The 19751-nt window shown below is 51.5% G+C and overlaps 1 protein-coding gene across 17 annotated transcripts in view; it reads left to right on the forward strand.

Annotated features, from left to right (window-relative positions):
• Positions 1–17553, forward strand: part of EPS15L1 (epidermal growth factor receptor pathway substrate 15 like 1) — a 118744-nt gene extending 101191 nt beyond the window's left edge. For 9 of the 17 annotated variants that reach the window (XR_640784.2, XM_009193779.3, XM_003915107.4 and 6 more), the window contains 2 exons: positions 10515–10720; positions 16947–17553. Coding sequence is in view for 16 of the 17 variants with exons in the window: in XM_009193779.3 (XP_009192043.1) it covers positions 10515–10720; positions 16947–17093 (353 nt within the window). In the remaining variant the exon portion in view is untranslated. Of the gene's footprint in view, positions 1–1114; positions 9972–10514; positions 10929–16946 lie in introns of those variants that run through there. The other 8 variants (XM_009193787.1, XM_009193786.3, XM_021930839.1 and 5 more) reach the window with 4 other exon arrangements.
• The last annotated feature ends 2198 nt before the right edge of the window (positions 17554–19751 follow it).

Consider the following 19751-nt stretch of genomic DNA (forward strand, 5'->3'; position numbering starts at 1 on the left):
CCAGGGTCCTCTGTGGGTCATTGCTCATACAGGACCAAATGTGAGTTTGGGTCTGAGTCACGTGTGGCTTTTGGTGCTGTCTCTTGTGTTCTAGAGGCTGCAGTTTTCAAATTCCGTGGGAACTGCTTTTTAAATTTTGTTGAAAGCTCAGTTGTGGTGAAATTGACATTTGGTGTGGCCGACATGTGGTGTGGGTGCACAGGCAGACAGATGTTGACCCGGACAGTCACAGGTGGACCCCTCCACCTGGGAACCTGCAGAGGTTCCTCAAGGGAGAGTTCCGGTCACAGCATACACCTGAGTAGCTCACAGTTGGCCATCTGCTCTCAAGGCCACATACTCAGTTCTGTCTCGATCTAAGCCAGAAAGCATACTCTGGGGGACCACCAAGGGCCATCCCTTGCGGCATGCATGGAGCTTTGGTGTGGGCACTTAAGTTCTCCTTGTCTGGAGGTCTTTTTTAGAAAGGTATATCAATGTATTAAATAACCAGCAGCTGTCTGTTTTGGGCAGAAGAAACTGGTTTCTTTCAGGCAGATGCAGCACAGACCCGGCAGGCCGCCGAAACCTGTCAGTTAGAGTTAGGTTAAAGTTAGCCATGGCACACACCTCCCCCAGGTAAACAATGGTGTATTTTCTGCAACGGACCGGAGATCAAGATCAGTCAGAGCTCACCGCTGAAGAGTTTCTAGGTAAAAGTTGTTGATTTGCAAAGAGAGAAACAGATTTTTTTTTTTTAAGTGCAGGAAACGGCTGTGTGGGTGTCAGTGATTGGGCCTCAGCCCCGCTGCGATAGTGGGATCCTGCGACCGGCCCCACCCTTGCCACTTCCTGCCAGCGCAGCCCTGCGTTGCGGTTCCTGCCTGTAGCGCCCGGTGACACCAGCCAGTGCACTTCCACCGCTAACCAGCCAGTCACCTTTAACCTCTCCCAAATTTAATGATCATTTTATTACTGCTAATGACCTTTTCACCTCCTAAACAAAGCCACATAGGTGATAGTGATGAGCATGATGTCTTTTCACCCCCTCCCCACAATTGCACTAACGAACAGCTTTTACCTAAGTGACATGAGATCCAGTTTAACCAGCGGCTGTCCTGTTTGATTCGAACAGCTGTCTCACCAAAAGAAGACAAAAGTCATTCTTCCCCTTGCAAAACAAGCCCCTCCCGTACCTGTGTGTGGCGTCCACCCAGGGTGGCCGTGGGTTCTTGACCTCCCTGTGGGGAGTGCCACACAGGATGCAGCCACTGAGGAAGCCCTGAGGTCCTAAGTGCTGCCAGCTCTCCCGCTCCTCTGAAACGCCAGGCCAACATCGAAACCAGGGCTCAGTGACCTCTCCCCGTCATGTGCCCATGTGGGTCCCAAAACCTTTTGTTGATTGCACAAGATCCACTTTAAAAATGGCATTTCCATTTGAACCCTGCGGTTAGCACCTCAGCCTTGAACTTAACTACTTTAATTCCGTTCCCACGATGATCTCAGAGAGATAATCCGGTGGGTACATGTGAAGTTCTACAATGGGACAAGTGGTTCCACCATCTCAAGGGGCCTGGAAAATTCTGGCACTTGCCTGCCAGCCAGGATGGGGAGGGGGTCCCAAGGAGCCTAAAACGACCAACCAGGCGGAGTCCCTCTTTCCTGCCCACGCCCCCATCCCCCAGCACTGCTGTGGTCAAGGAAGCTTCGGAGCTTCCGTCTGAGCCCTCTGGAAAGTCTGTCCTAGGGCTGGGTGAGACCCGCTGACAGTGCCAAGGAACGGTCCCATTCTGAGAGGGAGGAATGTCAGCCTTGTATGTTTAAACTGACTGCAGGCAGATTGCCGTTTGCAGCACTTTCTGTTCTGTAAAGACCACTGAGTTTGAAAATAGAAGCATTTGCCTACCTGGGCACACTGTACCCAGAGGCGGATCCAGGGAGTGTTGTGTGACTTGATTATCATCTGGCGTTCAGTGGGGTGCAAATGCTGGGGCCTGGGGGGCTGTGGGGTGGGGTGCAGGCCTAGAGGGGCTGGGCTGTCCCACCCCAGCATCTGAGTATAGGTGTGAACAGACGGGAGCCGTCGCCCTGGGAACATCGGGTATACCTGCCTCCAGGACACCTCAACCCCTTGCTTGGCGGAGGCTCCACCTGAGGGAGGTGAGGGCCGGGGCAGATGCCTCAGAAGGGGGCTCTGGTTGCAGCTCTGGACACTGCCTCCCTGCTTTTCTGGCGGGGTGAAAATGGCCCCTCATCTTTCATCTCTCCCATTCAAAGCCCCAAGTCAGCACCCCTCGCCTGCCACTGCTAACTGCAAAATAGCATATGCACTCAGGCAACGGGGGATCTGGCCATAAAGAGCAAAAGTGGCAGCCCCTCTCCAGACCTGATGCCTTCCCAAGTGTCCCCCACCATGGGAACTCCTCGTGGGCTCTGCGCCTCAATTCCTCCCCTCCCAGGGGCTCTTTTGGGTCCTTCCATGCACGACCCCTAACCAGCTCTCAGACTCGCTGCACGGCGCTCAGGGATCTTATTACATGTGGGCAAGGCGCCCTCCCACCCTTTGCAGAGGTGGCATCTGTGACATTGGCAGTCTCCGTAGGGAGGAACAAAGCTGGGCTCGCTTGCTCCGTCAGGGCTCCCCGTGCCTGGCTCATGCATAGATAGCATCTCTCCCTGGAAATCCCCCCAGAGGATGGGGCTGACACCCAGGGGTATTCACGCAGGTTATGTCAAAGGTGTCCGCCAGAGAGCAAATGCGATTTTTCAAATAAGGCAGAATTGTGACACCTGCCAGTCTGTATTATTTTTGTCACAAAGACTGGCTTGTGATTTGTAAATTCATTTCCAAATCACATACCGCACCCTACACACACACACACACGTGTGCACACGCACACCCTTTTTTTCTTCCAGGGCTGGAGCAACCCTTGCCTGGAAGGTTTTATGTAAATGTCATGGGAGCCTTTTGTGGTAACCTCTAGAAAATTGTTATTTCTCACTTCAAATGATATTTGCCTTTTGAGGACCCCAAAGCACGGCACCTTCTCCCCCGTTTCTTCTTCTTTTAATGGCAAGATGAGGCCGCAGCCATCGGGTTCAACAGCCCCCTGCCCACCTCACACACCTCACAGGGCAGGAAAACACACCGGCCACCAGTGGCTCGTAGTAAATATTTGTTCAGCTTTTCTCAACAGTTCAGAACCAAACCTCATCCTGTTCCCTTCAATGCATGAAGCAGATTTTCTCAAAATTTGGTAAATATTTTTAGTGGAAAATCTCAACGCTGCGATCGCAGGGACCTCAGATTCTTATCTCCCAGGGCTGTGCTGCTTGACACAGCTTTGATCTAAGGCAGAGCGCGCGCGGGGCTGGCGCCTGCAGGACTCCCAGCCTGCGGGTCCCTTATGTAGTCCCGTGTGTTATATTGTAAAAAACGAACTCCCCTCATGCGTCTTAGATGGGAGCCAGAGGAAGACGTTGACGTGTGTTAGGGAAAAGCACTCTTTTTCAAGACAAGTCCCCAGCAGTGATGAGTTTTAGAACCTATACTGTTTTCTCTCTTTCTCCCCTCTCCCTGTAGCTTTTCTTCTGGCAGGATGGGGAGGGAGGAATAAGACATATCAGTGGCCTTGGATGAGCTCTGCTGGGGTGGTGCCCCAGCTGGGCCACTGCTCTCCTATGCAGTGTGACTCAGAAGCCTGGCAGTTGTATGGGCTTCTGTGTTGTGTAGGATGAATGACAGTTGTGGTTGTGTGGGATCACCGGTTGTGTAGGGTGAATGACAATTGCGTAGGTGTCTGTGTTGTGTAGGGTGAATGATGGTTTTGTGGGATCACCTGTTGTGTGGAATGAATGACAGTTGTGTGGGTGTGCCTGTTGTGCAGGATGAACGAGAGATGTGTGGGATCACCTGTTGCGTAGGGTGAATGACAGTTGTGTGGGTGTCTTGTGTTCTGCAGGATGAATGACAATTGTGTGGGCATCCTCTGTTGTATAGGATGAATGGGTGTTGTGTGAGTGTCCATATTGTGCAGGATGAATGACAGTTGTGTGGCCATTTCCTGTTGTGTAGGATCAATGATGCTTGTGGGTGTGTGTCCCGTGTTGTGTAGGATCAATGATGCTTGTGTGTGTGTGTCCCCTGTTGTGTCGGATCAGTGATGCTTGTGGGTGTGTGTCCCGTTGTGTAGGATCAGTGATGCTTGTGGCTGTGTGTCCCCAGTTGTGTAGGATCAATGATGGTTGTGTGTATGTGTCCACTGTTGTGTAGGATCAGTGATGGTTGTGTGTGTGTGTCCCGTCGTGTAGGATAAATGATGCTTTTGTGTGTGTGTTCACTGTTGTGTAGGATGAGTGACAGTTGTGTGATGGTTCTGTGTTGTATAGGATAGCAGCGAAGGTGGGCAGCTGCCCGGACCACAAACCCTTGTTTTGTATTTTTTTGTTTTCTTTTGTTTTGTATTTATCTCTCATCCACAGAACTGTCTTTTCCAAGTGCAGCACTGTATAAATAGAACCTAGCCAGGATCAAACACATACACACACACACACTCTCTCTCTCTCTCTCTCACATGTTTATTTCTAATATTTTTATTAATCAGATTGATTAAGACCCTACCTCACACAAGCCTTTTATTCTCCTCCTAAGCAAAAAATTTAAACCAAGGGAATTTCCTTTTCAAGATTTTTATAGCATTTGCCGTTTTTAGGGTTTGCAATTGTATATTTCTGTTCAATTGGTTTTTTTATTTTTTGTTTTTTGTGTTTTTTTTTTCTTTTTTTTTTTTGCACCCAGCTCTTGAGGATGCTTTTAAGCGGAGGGCTTCCTGCAGAGCAAGATAGAAAAGTCAGAACCCCGAAAAACTTTGCTGACCAAGAACACTAGTGCAGCAGAGCCAGCCCATCACAGCCCCGATCCCGGGTGCTAGGGACGTGCGTAACCTCGAGAAGAAGCTTGAGAAATAGCAGAAATAGGAGAATTAAAGAAATTTCTATCAGGGTGGAGCCGGCCACCAAGGTTTTTTTTTTGTTTTTTTTTTTTAACAGCACACACTGTGGTAAACCATTTGGTTCATATTGTTTTTGCTAAAGTCAGTCCTGTGTGTGGTTTCGGTACACCGCTTGGGTAACTGTTGAAACTGCTGTGGTTTGAAAATAAGTTCTATTTTGCCTTTTCTTCAATCTTGTATCCCTTGCCCCCTGTTAATGAAGTCTCCCTGCGGTAGGCAGTCAGCACACCCACGAGGGTCTTTAATTTCATTTGTCTTGATTCACTGCCGTCTGCTGTGGGCCCCGGTAGTTCCCGCCGCAAATATCTAGGAATGATGGCATCAAACCGGGTGCCAGGATGATGCCTGATACCCGGTTTAATGCCATCATTCCCAGATGTTTCTAGACCAACTTTTCTGGGTTTTGTTTTCAGGATTTCCGTCCCCTTTTCTGAAATGCACATCAGTAAAGCTGTCTCCTTACTCATGTTTTCTGGAGCCATGAAAAAGTATAAAACCCTGCCGTGGGTGCGCGTTGCAGCTTTTGCTTTAGGGACTAGAGGCACATTAAAGTTACTTTGTCACGTTTGAGATAAGCTACACCTCAGAAAATCGGAAAAAACGATTAAGGAGTTAGCAGAAGTGGTTACATAAAAAGCAGGAACTAGACTTAGAAGGTTTGAAAAATACAGCTGCTAAAAATAAATCGCTGAGCAAAAGTGGGAAGTTTTGGGCTGAGGGCCGTGGCCCTGCAGTGATGCTGGGGGCTTTAATTGCACAAAGCCTCCGGTCATCAGCAAGGTCAAGAGCTGGACCGGGCACTCGGCCGACCTCACACATGTCAGATCCAAAATCGCCTCTTTGCCAAAGCACAAACACTAACAACTGAGAAAAAAACGGTTGTTGTTGTTTTTTTTTCCTTCTGAAAACAAGAGGCCAGCAGTTGATATGCCCTGGTTTCGTATTACCATAGTCATGATTTCTAAATAACAACGGTTTCGGCAACAGAGCAAAACCAGGCATAGGCAGTTCTTGGTGTGAACGAAGCTTTTCATCTCCGATCATCTCTGCGCATCAGAAACCTCAGCTTGAAATGGTAGCAGGCAGAATTCTTAACCACTCCTCCCAAAAACCAATCTCTTTTTTAAACCCCCCAAACCAAGGGAGGCAGATCTTCATTGAAAAGAAGAAGAAAAGCAGCTCAAAAATGACTGATTTATTTGAACCTTCGGTACCGTGGCGGTTTTTCTTGGGGGCCTGGCTGGGGCGTCCTCCCTTTACACCCCTCTCCAGATACTTGCAGATCTGCCTCAGATCATCATTCCCTGCAGGAACGGCTTCGAGAAATCAAGCAGTGTCCATCCTGGACTTGCTGCCCGTCCCAGGGGGCTGCACCGTGTCCTGGGACTTTGAGCTTCTCCCCTGGAAACACTTCCTGTTTCCTCTGCTAGAATCTTGCGATTTGATCCATATCACATAGGTATTCGAGGAAAAATAAATAGGCAAGCCGGCACAGTAACATCGCTGTTTCCTGCAAACCAGGAAGGCCAGATGCCTTTATTCCCTTCTTGCTCCCCAGGGTGTTGCTCCAAAGGGCCCGAGGTCCCTGGAGACCTGTGGAATCTGTAACAGGTGGCACCTGGTTCACTAGGACCTCCTGAAGCCCACTGTGGCGAGCCCTGGGCTGGAGGGCACCAGGGACATGGGGCAGTATTGGCTGGCATTTGTATGAGTATGCTGGGCCCGCTATTCACAGAGCTGACCCTCGGCCGTGCCAGAGGCCAGTGCCACGGGAAGCAGACAGAGTGGTGAGGGGCCCTGGCATGGGGGGGCTTTCCCGTGGAGGGAGAGGCTGGGCAGAGGCAGGCAGGGGCTCCAGAGACTGGCTGAGGTCACTGTCTCTCCCCGCTGCAAACCCATAGGCTCTAGGGTGCAGGACACTGTCACATTGACTCCCAGGGCACCCCTGCCCGTGGCTTTGGTGGCTGCCTGCTCACACTTGCTCTGTCTCAGCGTAAACAGTGGACATGGATTGTCCCACAGTTCTAGAGGCTCAAAGTCCAAGATCAAGGCGCCAGTGCTGTTGGTTTCTTCTGAGACTTCCCCTTGGCCTGGCGCATTGTCACATGGCTGTTTCTGTGCATAGATCTGTGTCCTAAACTCTTTCCGTGAGGACAGTCATTGACCCTCTGACTTCATTTTAACTCAGTTATCCCTTTAAATATGCTATCTTCAAATACGGTCATATTCTAAGGCACAAGGATTAGGACTTGAACATATGAACAGTTGTTGGGGGGACACAGCCCTTTGCTTGGATTAAGAAACAGGCTGACAGCCGCCGGTGCCAGGCTGAAGGGGGTGGCCACCATGCCCCCACCGTCTTCCAGGGCCACTCCTAGCCCCAGGGCTGGGCTGCAGAGCTGAACACAGGCCTGATGGGGAAGGGGCTGCCATTTCTTCCCTGAGAAGGCCCCCACTTGTGATGGATTCCGGGTGGGAGTGCCTTCCAGGCGGAGGGACAAGGCATAGCCGGGAAAGAAGCCCTGGGTTTGGGGGTTCCTGGGGAAGGAGGTGCCACCTGGACGAGACTGGGGTGTCATCCCCAAGTGGGGGAAGCCCTCAGGCAGTCTGGGCAGGGTGCTGGGGCCTACCTGTGTTAAGAGCCCGCTTTGCTGGGTGGATTTGGCTCACAGGGAAGGGAGCCAAGCTGGTGGGTAGCCAATAGGGAGACGAGGCTTCTAGGGATGGGAGGGTGGAGGTGAGGGGCCCTCGCCCACCCTCCATCCTGCTCAGGAGCCCCCTCTGCTCCAGTGGACAGCCTGGGGTTCACAGGAGCCTGTGCAGGCCTCACTTGACCACCTCCAGCCAGAGCTGCCTACCCGTCCCTTGGGCCTTAGGAGAGGGAAGGGGGCAACTCCTGGAGACCCTGCAGCGAGGCCTTGGCTTCCCATTGGCTCATGCCTGGGACCAGGAGTGGCCCTGCATGGGAGGCGGTCTCGAGGTGGGAGTGTGAGGCAGTTCCTCAAGGCCAGTGGAACCAGCCCGGGGGCTGCGGGCTGGGCCAGATCACCCTGCTCTCTGCAGCCCCGGGGAGGTCAGGGGTAGGAGGAGGCTGCAGTAGAGCTGAAGGTGGGAGGGACATCTGGGGATAGAGAAAGAGAGACACATGGGGACTGCCCTGAGAGGGCAGGCGCTGTCGGAGGGAGAGGGGCCACATTCCTGTCCTGCCCACGTGGGCTGGGTGCTACCCCTCTAGGGAAGGGTCTCCAGCATGGCTTGCCCACAAGTTTTGGCAAAGATAGTCCGTGTGCGCCCCTTCCAGATCCCAGGGCCCCCTTTGCTAACTGGGCCTTGGGGCTGACAGTGAATTGATTTGAGGCCACAGAAGGAGACTGATACCAGGCCTCGCCCTCCCGCCTTTCTCATCCATGTGAGTCCTAATAGAGCCCAGGACAGCTCTCCCTCCAGCCCCGAGGAGGGGCCTCTTAGATGGACTCACACAGACGGGGAGAGTCTGGAAGGATCTCCTGCAGCCGGTGGCCAGAGGTCAGCCAAGGATGTGACGGTGACCCTGGTGGAACCCTGTGGACAGGCGGGGGCAGGCAGGCCGCAAGGGTGGGCTGTCGGGGAGTTTGTCTCCGAGTCCTTCTGTGCAAACTGTGGGAAGGAAGACTTTTTCCTTGAATATACAAAAAGAAAGCAGCAGTCCTTATGCTAGCTGAGAACTGCCGGTCAAGAGAAAAGTGAATTTCCGTTTCCAGAAGTAGGGCTACAGGCAAGGGGGGGCTACAGGTCAGGTTCTCACTGGCCCACGCTGGGCACAGCGGTGCAGGACACTGAGTGGGAGCAGACTCCTGGGATCCCAGGAATGTCACCTTGTTTGGCGCCCTCCTCCTCATTTCCACTTCACAGATAAGGAAACCGAGGCCAGCTGGGAGGAGGCACTTTCCCTTGCCGAGGCCCAGAGCTAAAGGCAGCAGATGCGGGCTGTAGCCCCGGAGCCCACAGGGACACCTGGCGCCTCAAAAATGAGGCCTGGGATGGCTGATCTGCTGCGGTAACACAGGGAACGGCTTTAGATCTGGGCATGCAGAGGGACCGAAGATGGCCTGTGTGAGCTCGTTCTACCAGATGAGGAAGGCAGGCGTGCCGGGCTCAGGTGGTGCGCGGGGCAGGTGTGGCTGGGAGCCAAGGTGCTCTCTGGAGGTGCAGCCAGAGATCCAAGGTCAACCCTGGAGGGGCAGGCAGTTCCTGGTTTCTTTCTAAACATTAGCCTCGAAACTTCCAGAGTTAACACTGGAATCGCGTTACATGTTATTGAGCCTCCAGTCTGGGGTGCTGCATGGACCACATTGAATGCCCAGGGACCCCGCTGGGCAGATAGAAGGGTGTCAGACAGGAGCATGGGGTCAGCCCGGCTGGCCTGCAAACTGCAGATGCTAGAAGACCTGGCAGGTGGGACCTCCCGTCACCAAGCAGATCTCAACAGGCCTCTGCTTCTTGGTGGAATGTTCTGGTACATTGGCAGTATGCACTGGGAAAAGCCACCTGTCGTCAGGCCATGTCCCTCACACAGTCTCATTTTCCTCCACTTCTGAAGCCTTCTTTCCCACCTCCCTGTCAAGATACGCCTTGCCGGGACTGGGCATCCTGGAGTTCCCTGCTTGGCAGAAGCCCAGAAAGGCCCAGACGAACCCTGCCCCTTGGAGCCGCCAACACCAGAGGGACAGAAGTGGGGGCTAAAAAAGAACTTAAGGCCAAGCGCAGCACTTTGGAAGGCTGAGGCAGGCATATGACTTGAGGCCAGGAGTTTGAGGTTAGCCTGGGCAACATGGCAAAATCCCATCTCTACTAAAAATACAAAAATTAGCCACGCATGGTGGCTCATGCCTGTAGGAGGCTGAGGTGGGAGGATCGCTTGAGCCCTGGAGGCCAAGGCCGCAATGAGCCATGATTGCACCACTGCATTTCAGCCCAGGTGACAGAGGGAGACTCTGTCTCAAAAAAAAAAAAGAACTTAAACCTTAGCGGGGCAGAGCTGTGTGCAGACCCTCATAACTAACACGCCTAATAACCATACCACCTTGTGAAACTAATCCCTCTTCATTTGTAAGTAACTCTCCCCCACCCCGCCTTTTTTTTTTTTTTTAACTGTTAGAAGCTTGCAGTGTATTTTTCTGCTCAGCCATGATTTTTTAAATTAGTGTGTTAATAAATGTGTTGCCATGCTAAATTGAATCTGTTTGAAACGTACCTGCATGCAAACTATTCAAGGGCAACTCAAGTTTTAGCTGCTCTGTGTGTGTTGTGTATGGGAGTCATCTGAAGTGTTTTTCCTGTGTTGTTCACAACCGGTTAAGCCCCTGGGATAAAGCTGATTAAAACTGGGATTCCCCAGGCTACCCCCATCCCGTCTGTTAGCCAAATTCCAAGCTCTTCCCAGAGAAGTGCCCCAGGCTTGTGCCCACTGGCATTCTGCTCTGTCCGGGTGAGTAACTCATATTTCTTTCTTTCTCCTTTTTTTTTTTCTCCTAAACTTTCCAGGTAAAAGTACACCTGTAAGCCAGCTTGGTTCCGCAGACTTTCCCGAGACCCCCGATCCATTCCAGCCACTCGGGGCTGACAGCGGCGACCCGTTCCAAAGTAAAAAGGGGTTTGGGGACCCGTTTAGTGGAAAAGACCCATTTGTCCCCTCCTCTGCAGCTAAACCTTCTAAGGCCTCTGCCTCGGGCTTTGCAGACTTCACCTCTGTAAGTTGAGTCCTCTGCCTCCGGGCCACACCCCCTCCTTCCGCTTGCAGCTTCCCTGGGATTTTTGTCTCTTTTTAAAGGCAAACCTCCCAGCTTCTTTAGCCTCTTGGTACCTCACACTCTCTGTCCCTCGCGTTATTTATTCTACACTGCCACTTCTGTAAGAAAAACAGTTTCTCAATAAAAAAAAAAAGAGCCGCGGTTTTGATGCTCTGTCGTAAGGGCACGTTTTCTTCCAGCAGGGAGGCGGGACGTATCTGTCCTTCATGGTAGATTCCTTGTATTATTTCTGTCTCACCGAGGCTGTTGTGTTCACTGGTTTTTGGAAGCCAAGATGTCAAACACTTCCGAAGTATGAAAAAAAGACTGCAAAAGTTACATTAGGGTTTTGCTGTCCCCAAAAAGCCCTTTGTGCACAAGTTCTCATAGTCCCGCCCCGTGCATTTTGTGCCACAAGTATAAATTGAAGGACTTTAGGCAGATCACAGCAGGGAAGAGCATTTGGAAGTTTTTTTTTTTTTTAAAAAAAGCTTTTAAATGTTGGTTACCAGCTCCAATGAAAAAAGAAATCCAGTCTAGAACGGCCACTCTGAAAGCCAAAACAAAAAGAGCTCAAAAAAGCTGTTGAACAAAGTTTAGTGCCTTTTCAGAAGCAAATCCCGGGATTTTGAAAGCCTAGCTTTGTTTTTCTCTGTGTGAAAAATACTCCAGATTGTAACATGCCGTCGCTTCAAGGAGTTTTTAGTAGCGTCCTTGATACATGAAAATCTTGTTCTCTGAAAGCTTCAGGTGTTGTCTGCCCAGAATCGGTTTTATTGTGTGTGACGCACTCGCTTTCTTCCTTTGAGCTTGTTAGTTCCTTCATCATTAGGTGTGAGACGTGTTATTTATAGATGCTCCGACTCCTGGGATGGCTCTTTGAACACAAGCCCTGCCATGCCAATGCACAGAAAGCACCCGATTTGTTTCTGAGCCATCTTGATGATCTCCACCGTGCACAGCTATCCTATGGCTTATTTATCAATTATTTATTTTAGTGACAGGATCTCGCTATGTTGCCCAGGCTGGACTGCACTGGCGCGATCAGAGCTCACTTGTAACCTCGAATTCCTGGGCTCAGGCAATCCTCCTGTCTTGGCCTCCTAAGTAGCTGGGACGACAGGCGTGCAGCGCCACGCAAGGCTGATTTTTAATTTTTTTGGTAGAGATGGGGTCTTGCTGTGTTGCCTGGGCTGGTCTGGACCTCCTGGCCTCAAGCTGTCCTCCCACCTTGAAGTACTGGGGTTACACATGACTGGCCCGTGTGGCTTATTTAGGTCTCCCAAGACCCTGACTTGTTTCTGGCTCTTGGTGACCTGTAAATATTTCACAACTGTAGTGAGTTTGATTTTGTTGACCCTAGATGCGCCCTGAGGGTCTATACAAAATGGTGACGTTGTTAATAAAAGCCAGAAACAAAACCTGCTTTATCTAGAGTTTCTTGAATAGCCCTTCATTTATTTTCTGGTGGAAAAATATTAAATGCTGATTTAAAGAAAATAGAACTCTTCACACATGACTCAGGTACTCTGTCTTGGGTAGGGAAGAGTTAGGTAAGTGGGGTGAACGGCAGCTTGAAGAAATGACTGTTCTCTTTCTGAAATTCATAGTTCTATTATCTGTGACCCCAACCCCCAAAGGGCTCATTTTTTCGAAAACATAAAAAAAAAAAAAAACCACCCAAGATTTCAAGGTATCATTTGGCTTAGCATTTCTGGTCGTTCCAGAACAATTGTTAACTGCAGTTTTAAAACAGTGCCAGCCAGTTTATCACCCTCCCCTCCCGGTGGGAGAGCAAATTCCACCCAGGCCTGGGTACAGCCCTGCTGTTTTCTGGGTTTTTTTTCACCTAGTTTTTTGGTTTTTACATTTTCAGAGATGGGTCTCACTCTGTTGCCCAGGCTGGAGTGCAGTGCAATCACAGCTTCGCCGCAGCCTTGACCTCCTGGGCTCTAGCAGTCGTCCCGCCTGAGCCTCCCATGTAGCTGGGACCTCAGGCACACACCACCACATCTGGCTAATTTTAAAATGTTCTGGTGGAGACAAGGTCTCACTTTACCACCCAGACTGGTCTTTGAACTCTGGGCTCCAACGATCCTCCTGCCTCGGCCTCCCAAAGCGTTGGGATTACAGGCATGAGCCCCTGCACCCGGCCTGTTTTCTGTTTAAAATCACTTTTCCCACTGCAGATGCCCCAGTTTTTTCCAGAGGAAATGATCAGATAGTGTACTTGAGCCACTCCGAAGGGATGGGGTGAGTGAAGATAGGACCCTTCATTGTTTTTGCTTGTCCCCTTGGGTCATATCATTGTCCAAAATCATCCATAACCAGCCCCCTCTGGGGACTCGAGGCGTCTCTCCATGTTCACGGCATTCGGGGGCCCAGCCAATAAGCCGGTGGGTTCTGGGTCCGCTGGATCTTCAGTATTTGTGCTAACTTAGAAGAGGGCACAGCTGCTTCCTCTGGTTTGGATGATTCCACTTCCCTGAGCAAATGCCGAGAGGGCGTCTGACTGCCCGGCAGATTGGCAGCGTGACTCTTTCGGATGTTCTGAGACTGCTGTTCAGGGCACGTTTTCACCTGTGCAGGAGCAGCCCAGTCCACGATGGCAGTCAGGGGGCCCAGGTCACCCGCACCTCACTTGTAGAGGTGGTGCCCCGGCTGGGCCTCTCCAGAACCCTCTACTTTACAAGCCCCAAATTTCCATCAATGGGTTATTTGTGTGTGTGGCTGTTCCCGGGAGCCCTCTTCCCTCTCTGGTATTTCTTTAAAAGCAGGCCTTTCTGTCTCAGGCAAATGTGTGTATTAGGAAGTGGCATTTCTAGGTTAGCAGAACGGTTCTTTTGGAAGTTCGAATTAAGAGCAGTGCAAATATCAGATCAGCTAGGCCATGCTTTGAATTAGTGAAGGAGTTGGATGCGATCTCAATGTCAGAGTAAGTGAATGAATAGGAAGTGGCTAGGCGTGTCCTGCACATGGTGGGGTGGAAGTGCCATCAGACGCCTTGGAGTGCCAGTGTCCATTCCTAGTGAGGACAGGTGCCGCGTGCCTCCCCAGGCCGTCCCATCGCTCAGTGTGCTGAGCCGTCTGAACTGCGGATTTCTAAGAGGCTGCCGAAATGAACCACTTACTTGCTTCTGAAAATGAACTGCATCCTGAGTGGGCAGACCTTGGCGAGGGTGGTGTATCCCGCCTCTGCGGTGTCTCGGTTCCATGGTAGTGCCAGAGGGAAGCAGAAATCAGAGCCGGTGTGAATCCCAGCCACTATTGATTTTGCATCAGCCACACCCACAGGCATCCAGATTCTGGCCCATGTGACCCACCCAGGTCTGAGAACTAGAAGGTAGCCCCGTCCAGGGCTAAGACAGCAGACGCAGAGGGAGCCGCGGAGTCCCCTTTCCGGAGAGCTCTCGCAGACCTCACAGCTCAGCGTGCCTCCTCAGTGCATGCTTGCAAGTCTCCGTAGTGGATTCGTGAGCTGGCCTTGAACCAGTCAACTCTGAAGGCACCGGGAACTTTCCTACTGAAAGTTTCATTTGGAAACACAGATCCCTCAAGCAGAAGGCGCTTCAGTGACACTCTGCGGCACGGGGGTTCAGCGGGGCCAAAGAAGACCAGGGGCCTGTGGTTCAGACCCAGCAGGCCGGTCACTTGGCCGTTCCAGGCTTTGATTTGGATCCGGGCGAATATTACCATCAGCTCTCACCCACCCTGTCCTCAAGGCTGGGGGAGGGTGAGGTCCCCGTCAGCTGCGCTGTCTCCCTCCCACTGTTGTCAGCAGCACCATGGAATAATTTCCACCTGCACTTGTTTTTTCCTTGTTTTTCTCCCCATGAGGTGTTGGAAAATTCCCCAAAGTGGGGTGGAGGGGGGACGCTTATCTGTGCCCATGGCGGTGACACAATGGCAGGAAGGGAGTCCGACCTGGAGACTCATCAGACCCCCAAGTGTTTAGCTGGGCAGTGCCTCTGTAAGAAGTCAAGACTCAGCCCTTCTTCTGAGAGATGTCTTTCCTTGATACTGACACTCCGCCTGTCCCCCATCTGGGTCCTGAGGCCAGCTAGAGGGAGGCCTCCAGGGCTCCGCATCCTCCTCACTGCCACATCTGCCTCCCAACCAGGTTTCTTGCATCCACCCGCTCCTGCACCTGGCCCAGTCCCCCCAGCCCTGCCATCTGGCCCTCGTCTCTCCCAAGCCCTGCTTATGCCACCATCAAGCCATGAAATATCCAGACGCCGCCAATCTGATCACCCAACTCACTCACCCACGGAGCTTCCACAGGGAAATCCCAGCTCCTTTCTGGGGCCCATAAGCCCCTCCTCAGTCTGGCTTATCCCACCCCATGCTTTGTCCTGGCAACCCCAAGGTCGGGCACTGAGCCTCACACCCCGAACCTCATGGGGACGCATCCTCCCTGTCAGTTTTAGCCGGTATCCCACCCTCCGCTGGCCTGGGGGAAAAAAGTGTAGAGTGTGAGCCACCCCTTCCCTGGCCTCAGCGTCCCCAGCTGTCAGAGGGATGGGATGACAGCGGGCCCACCCCCAGGTTGTCACACAGACATGGTGCTGCGTGTGGTGGAGAGGCCGTAAGTGTTCCTGTGTGCTTCCTTCCCCACCCTCCCGGGGGAGTCTGCAGGGCCCTCCTCAAGAGCCTGGGTCCTGGATTGTACTGGGATTGTTTGTATATTTCTGCTCCCAAGGGCGCCTGGGGAAGAGCCACCGCGTGTGTTATCTTTAGTGTTACTCCAGCGTTTAGCAGAGAGCTGGTCAGAGGCAGTGCATCGCAGAGAGATGTTAATAAGGGAATCCTTTTAGTCCCTAAGCGGTAGCAGCTTTCCTGAGGGGGCCGATGATGCCAGTGACCTCTCAGGGAAGTCTGGGACATGGGGACCCACCCTGGGGGAGGAGCTTGTGGGACGTGGCTTTTCTTTTCATAACTAAAGTACTTTGAGTTGTTTGAAATCACCTAGCTCAGCATCAAGATGCTTTTCTCCCTTTTTTAAGTTCTTATTTTAATGGAACATTTTAGAAAAACACCCCACGGATAAATACTTGACTAAATGGCAGTGTAAATGCCACAGCTTTTGTCAATATTCTGGGAGAAATCGACCCTCAGAGCCGGGCGCGGTGGCTCACGCCTGTAATCCCAGCACTTTGGGAGGCTGAGGCGGGTAGATCACAAGGTCAGGAGTTCAACACCAGCCTGACCAACATGGTGAAACCCTGTCTCTACTAAAAATACAAAAATTGGCCAGGCGCAGTGGCTCAAGCCTGTAAACCCAGCACTTTGGGAGGCCGAGGCAGGCAGATCACGAGGTCAGGAGCTCGAGACCATCCTGGCTAACATGGTGAAACCCCGTCTCTATAAAAAATACAAAAAAATTAGCTGGGCATGGTGGCGCATGCCTGTAGTCCCAGCTACTTGGGAGGCTGAGGCAGGAGAATGGTGGGAACCTGGGAGGCGGAGCTCGCAGTGAGCCGAGATTGCTCCGTTGCACTCCGGCCTGGGTAACAGAGCGAGACTCCGTCCCAAAACAAAACAAAACAAAAATTAGCCGGGCATGGTAGCACACCCCTGTAATCCCAGCTACTCAGGAGGCTGAGGCAGGAGAATCCCTTGAACCCGGGAGGCGGAGGTTGCAGTGAGCTGAGATCGTGCCACCACCGCACTCCAGCCTGGCAACACAGCGAGACTCCGTCTCAAAAAAAAGAAAAAAAAAAAAAAAAGGGGAAAAGAAAAGGACCCTTAGAGGGTCTCAGCGCTCTCTGGAGCATGGCTGGAGGTAGAAATACCGCGTTCCCAGAGTGCAGAATTGTCTGCACCACGGGGCTTTAGAGCCATGCACACTCGAACTTCCCCATCTTTGCACCTCTTGGCCACCAGCATCAAGGGCCTATCCTCACTTCTCTACGTGGGGCAGGGTGGCTGGTTTTTCTGAGGCCCAGAGATCACGGTTAAGGTCACACTCAATCATGCATCCCGTCCTCTCTGCCTTCCAGATGGGGGTCCTGAGCCAGGCTTGCACGCCCACTGGGCCCAGCCAAGACATGCTTTTCCCCTGCACATCGGACCCTCCGCCGGGTGGTGGGCAGGACCCTGTCCCCGTCCCACGCATTCCCTGCCTCCCTCCAGCCTGCAGGTCCCAGCCCCTGGGCCACATCACCCACTCTCCGTTTTTCCTTTGCAGTTTGGCAATGAGGAGCAGCAGCTGGCGTGGGCCAAGCGGGAGAGCGAGAAGGCGGAACAGGAGAGGCTGGCACGGCTGCGGCGGCAGGAGCAGGAGGACCTGGAACTGGCCATCGCACTCAGCAAGGCTGACATGCCTGCCGCCTAGGCGAGGGCCGTGTGCAGGCGGGACAGGGCACGGGCAGGTTCCAGAGAGGGGGCAGTGCAGATGTCTATATATACACATACACACACCGTCGCCACCGCACTCCAAGGACCGGGACTCGGGAGCTCGTTCAGGGTGAGCAAACTGGCTGTAAAACCTGGAAAGGTCACATCTCCTGGGGAAGCCCTTATGGAGGCCTTGGCCACCACTTCTACAGGTCCGTCTCTCCACTGTGCCATCCCCCCCAGGGCTGACCGCCTCCCGCTCTTGCTCTGGGAACGAACACACGGCCGGTCAGTCGAGGAGAGGAAGCACCCAGGGCCTCCCCGCCTCCTCCCTACTCATAGCTGCAGACATCCCCGCCCGCCCTCCCACGCATCAGTCAGACACTCCCCCAGTGGTGTATGCATTCGTTGTATAAAATGAAGTTTGAATGATTAATATAAAATATTTTAATACAAAACAAGAGAAGCTTCTTTAATCTCTGTAAACATTGTTTTCCCTGCATGGGTATCTGGAAGCAGATCAACCTTGCAAAAATAGGTGGAGCATTGTTCTTTAAATCTTAAGTTTTTACTTTTTTTGTGTGTAATTTTTTTTTTTTTTTTTTTATTTAAAGAGATGGGATCTTGCCATGTTGCCCAGGCTGGTCTCAAACTTCTTGACTTAAACAGTTCTCCTGTCTCAGCCTCCCAAAGTGCTGGGATTACAGCCGTGAGCCACCAAGCCCTGCCCATTTTTGTGTTTTAACCAACTTTATTTTTTAGGACAGTTTTAAATTTGCAGAAAAATCACAAAGAAGGTACAAAGAGTTCCCATAAGCCCCTTAGGCAATTTACCCTTAAAATTTTTTTTGAGACAGGGTCTGAGCTCTGTCACCCAGGATGAAGTGCAGTGGTGTGATCTCAGCTCACTGCAACCTCTGCCTGCCCTCCGCCACTAGGGCTCAAGTGATCCTCCCACTTCAGCCTCCCAAAGTGCTGGGATTACAGACGTGTGCCACTGTGCCTGGCCAGTTTTAAATTTGCAGAAAGATCGCAAAGAGAATACGAAGAGTTCCCATAAGCCCCTTGGAGAATTTACCTTATTTTTAACATCTTACGTTACACATTACTTACATCCCGATTAACGAACCAATACGAATTCATTATTATTAACTAGAGTCCACACTTTATTCAGAATTGCTCTGTTTTTTGCCCAGGTGAGGTGGCTCATGCCTGTAATCCCAGCACTTTGGGAAGCCGAGGTCGGGGGATCACCTGAGGTCAGGAGTTCAAGACCAGCCTGGCCAACATGGTGAAACTGTCTCTACTTAAAAAACAAAAATTAGCTGGGCGTGGTGGTGCACACCTGTAATTCCAGCTACTCGAGAGGCTGAGGCAGGAGAATCACTTGAACTCAGGAAGTGGAGTTGCAGTGAGCCAATGTCGCACCATTGCGCTCCAGCCTGGGCGACAAGAAAGACACTGTCTTAAAAAAAAAAAAAAAATTGCAGATCGGGCACGGTGGCTTGCACCTGTAATCCCAGCACTTTGGGAGGCCGAAGTGGGTGAATCATTTGAGATCAGGAGTTCAAGACCAGCCTGGCCAACATGGTGAAACCCCATCTCTACTAAAAATATAAAAAATTTAGCTGTGTGGTAGTGGAGCATGCCTGTAATCCCAGCTACTCAGGAGACTGACGCAGGAGTCTCCCTGGGAGAACCTGGAAGGTGGAGGTTGTGGTGAGCCAAGATCGCACCTCTGCACTCCAGTCTGAGCCAAAGAGTAAGACCCTGTCAAAAAAAAAAAAAAATCTGTTTTTCCCCTTAATGTCCTTTTTCTGTCCTAGGATCCCCTGTGACATTCAACCCTTACATCTCCTTAGAATTCCCTGGACTGGGTGAAACCCCGTCTCTACTAAAAATACAAAAATTAGCTGGGCGCGGTGGCAGGTGCCTGTAATCCCAGTTACTCGGGAGGCTGAGGCAGGAGAATCACTTGAACCTGGGGGCCGAGGTTGCAGTGAGCCAAGATCACGCCACTGCACTCCAGCCTGGGCGACAAGAGTGAGACTCTTGTCTCAAGAAGAAAAAAAAAAAGAATTCTCCAGGCTGTGTGAGTTTCTCAAATGTTGTGTGTTTTTGATGCTCTTGACAATTACAAGGAGAACTGGTCAGGCGCTTTGTAGAATGTCCCTCCACTGGGATTTGTCTGATGTTCTTCCCATGACTAGGCGGGGAGCTGGACTTGGGGGAGGAAGACCACAGAGATGAAGTGCCTGGACATCAAATCACATCAAAGATCCATGTCATCAACACAACTTACATGGCTGGTGTTGACCTTGATCCACTGTACATAGATTTATTTTTATTATTTTATTTAATTTTATTTTGAGACAGAGTTTCGCTCTTGTCAGCCAAGCTGGAGTGCAATGGCGCGATCTCAGCTCGCTGCAGCCTCCACCTCCCAAGTTCAAGCAATTCTCCTGCCTCAGCCTCCCGAGTAGCTGGAATTACAGGCATTAGGCAACACACCTGGCTAATTTTTTGTATTTTTAGTAGAGATGGGGTTTTGCCACGTTGGCCAGGCTGGTCTCGAACTCCTGACCTCAGGTAGATTTATTTTTAAAAAGCAGTTTTTCAACCTCAGATATTTTGTTACATAGACTCGTCTCAGGGC

The sequence above is a fragment of the Papio anubis genome, chromosome 20, assembly GCF_008728515.1.
Source record: "Papio anubis isolate 15944 chromosome 20, Panubis1.0, whole genome shotgun sequence".
Taxonomy (NCBI): Eukaryota; Metazoa; Chordata; class Mammalia; order Primates; family Cercopithecidae; genus Papio; species Papio anubis.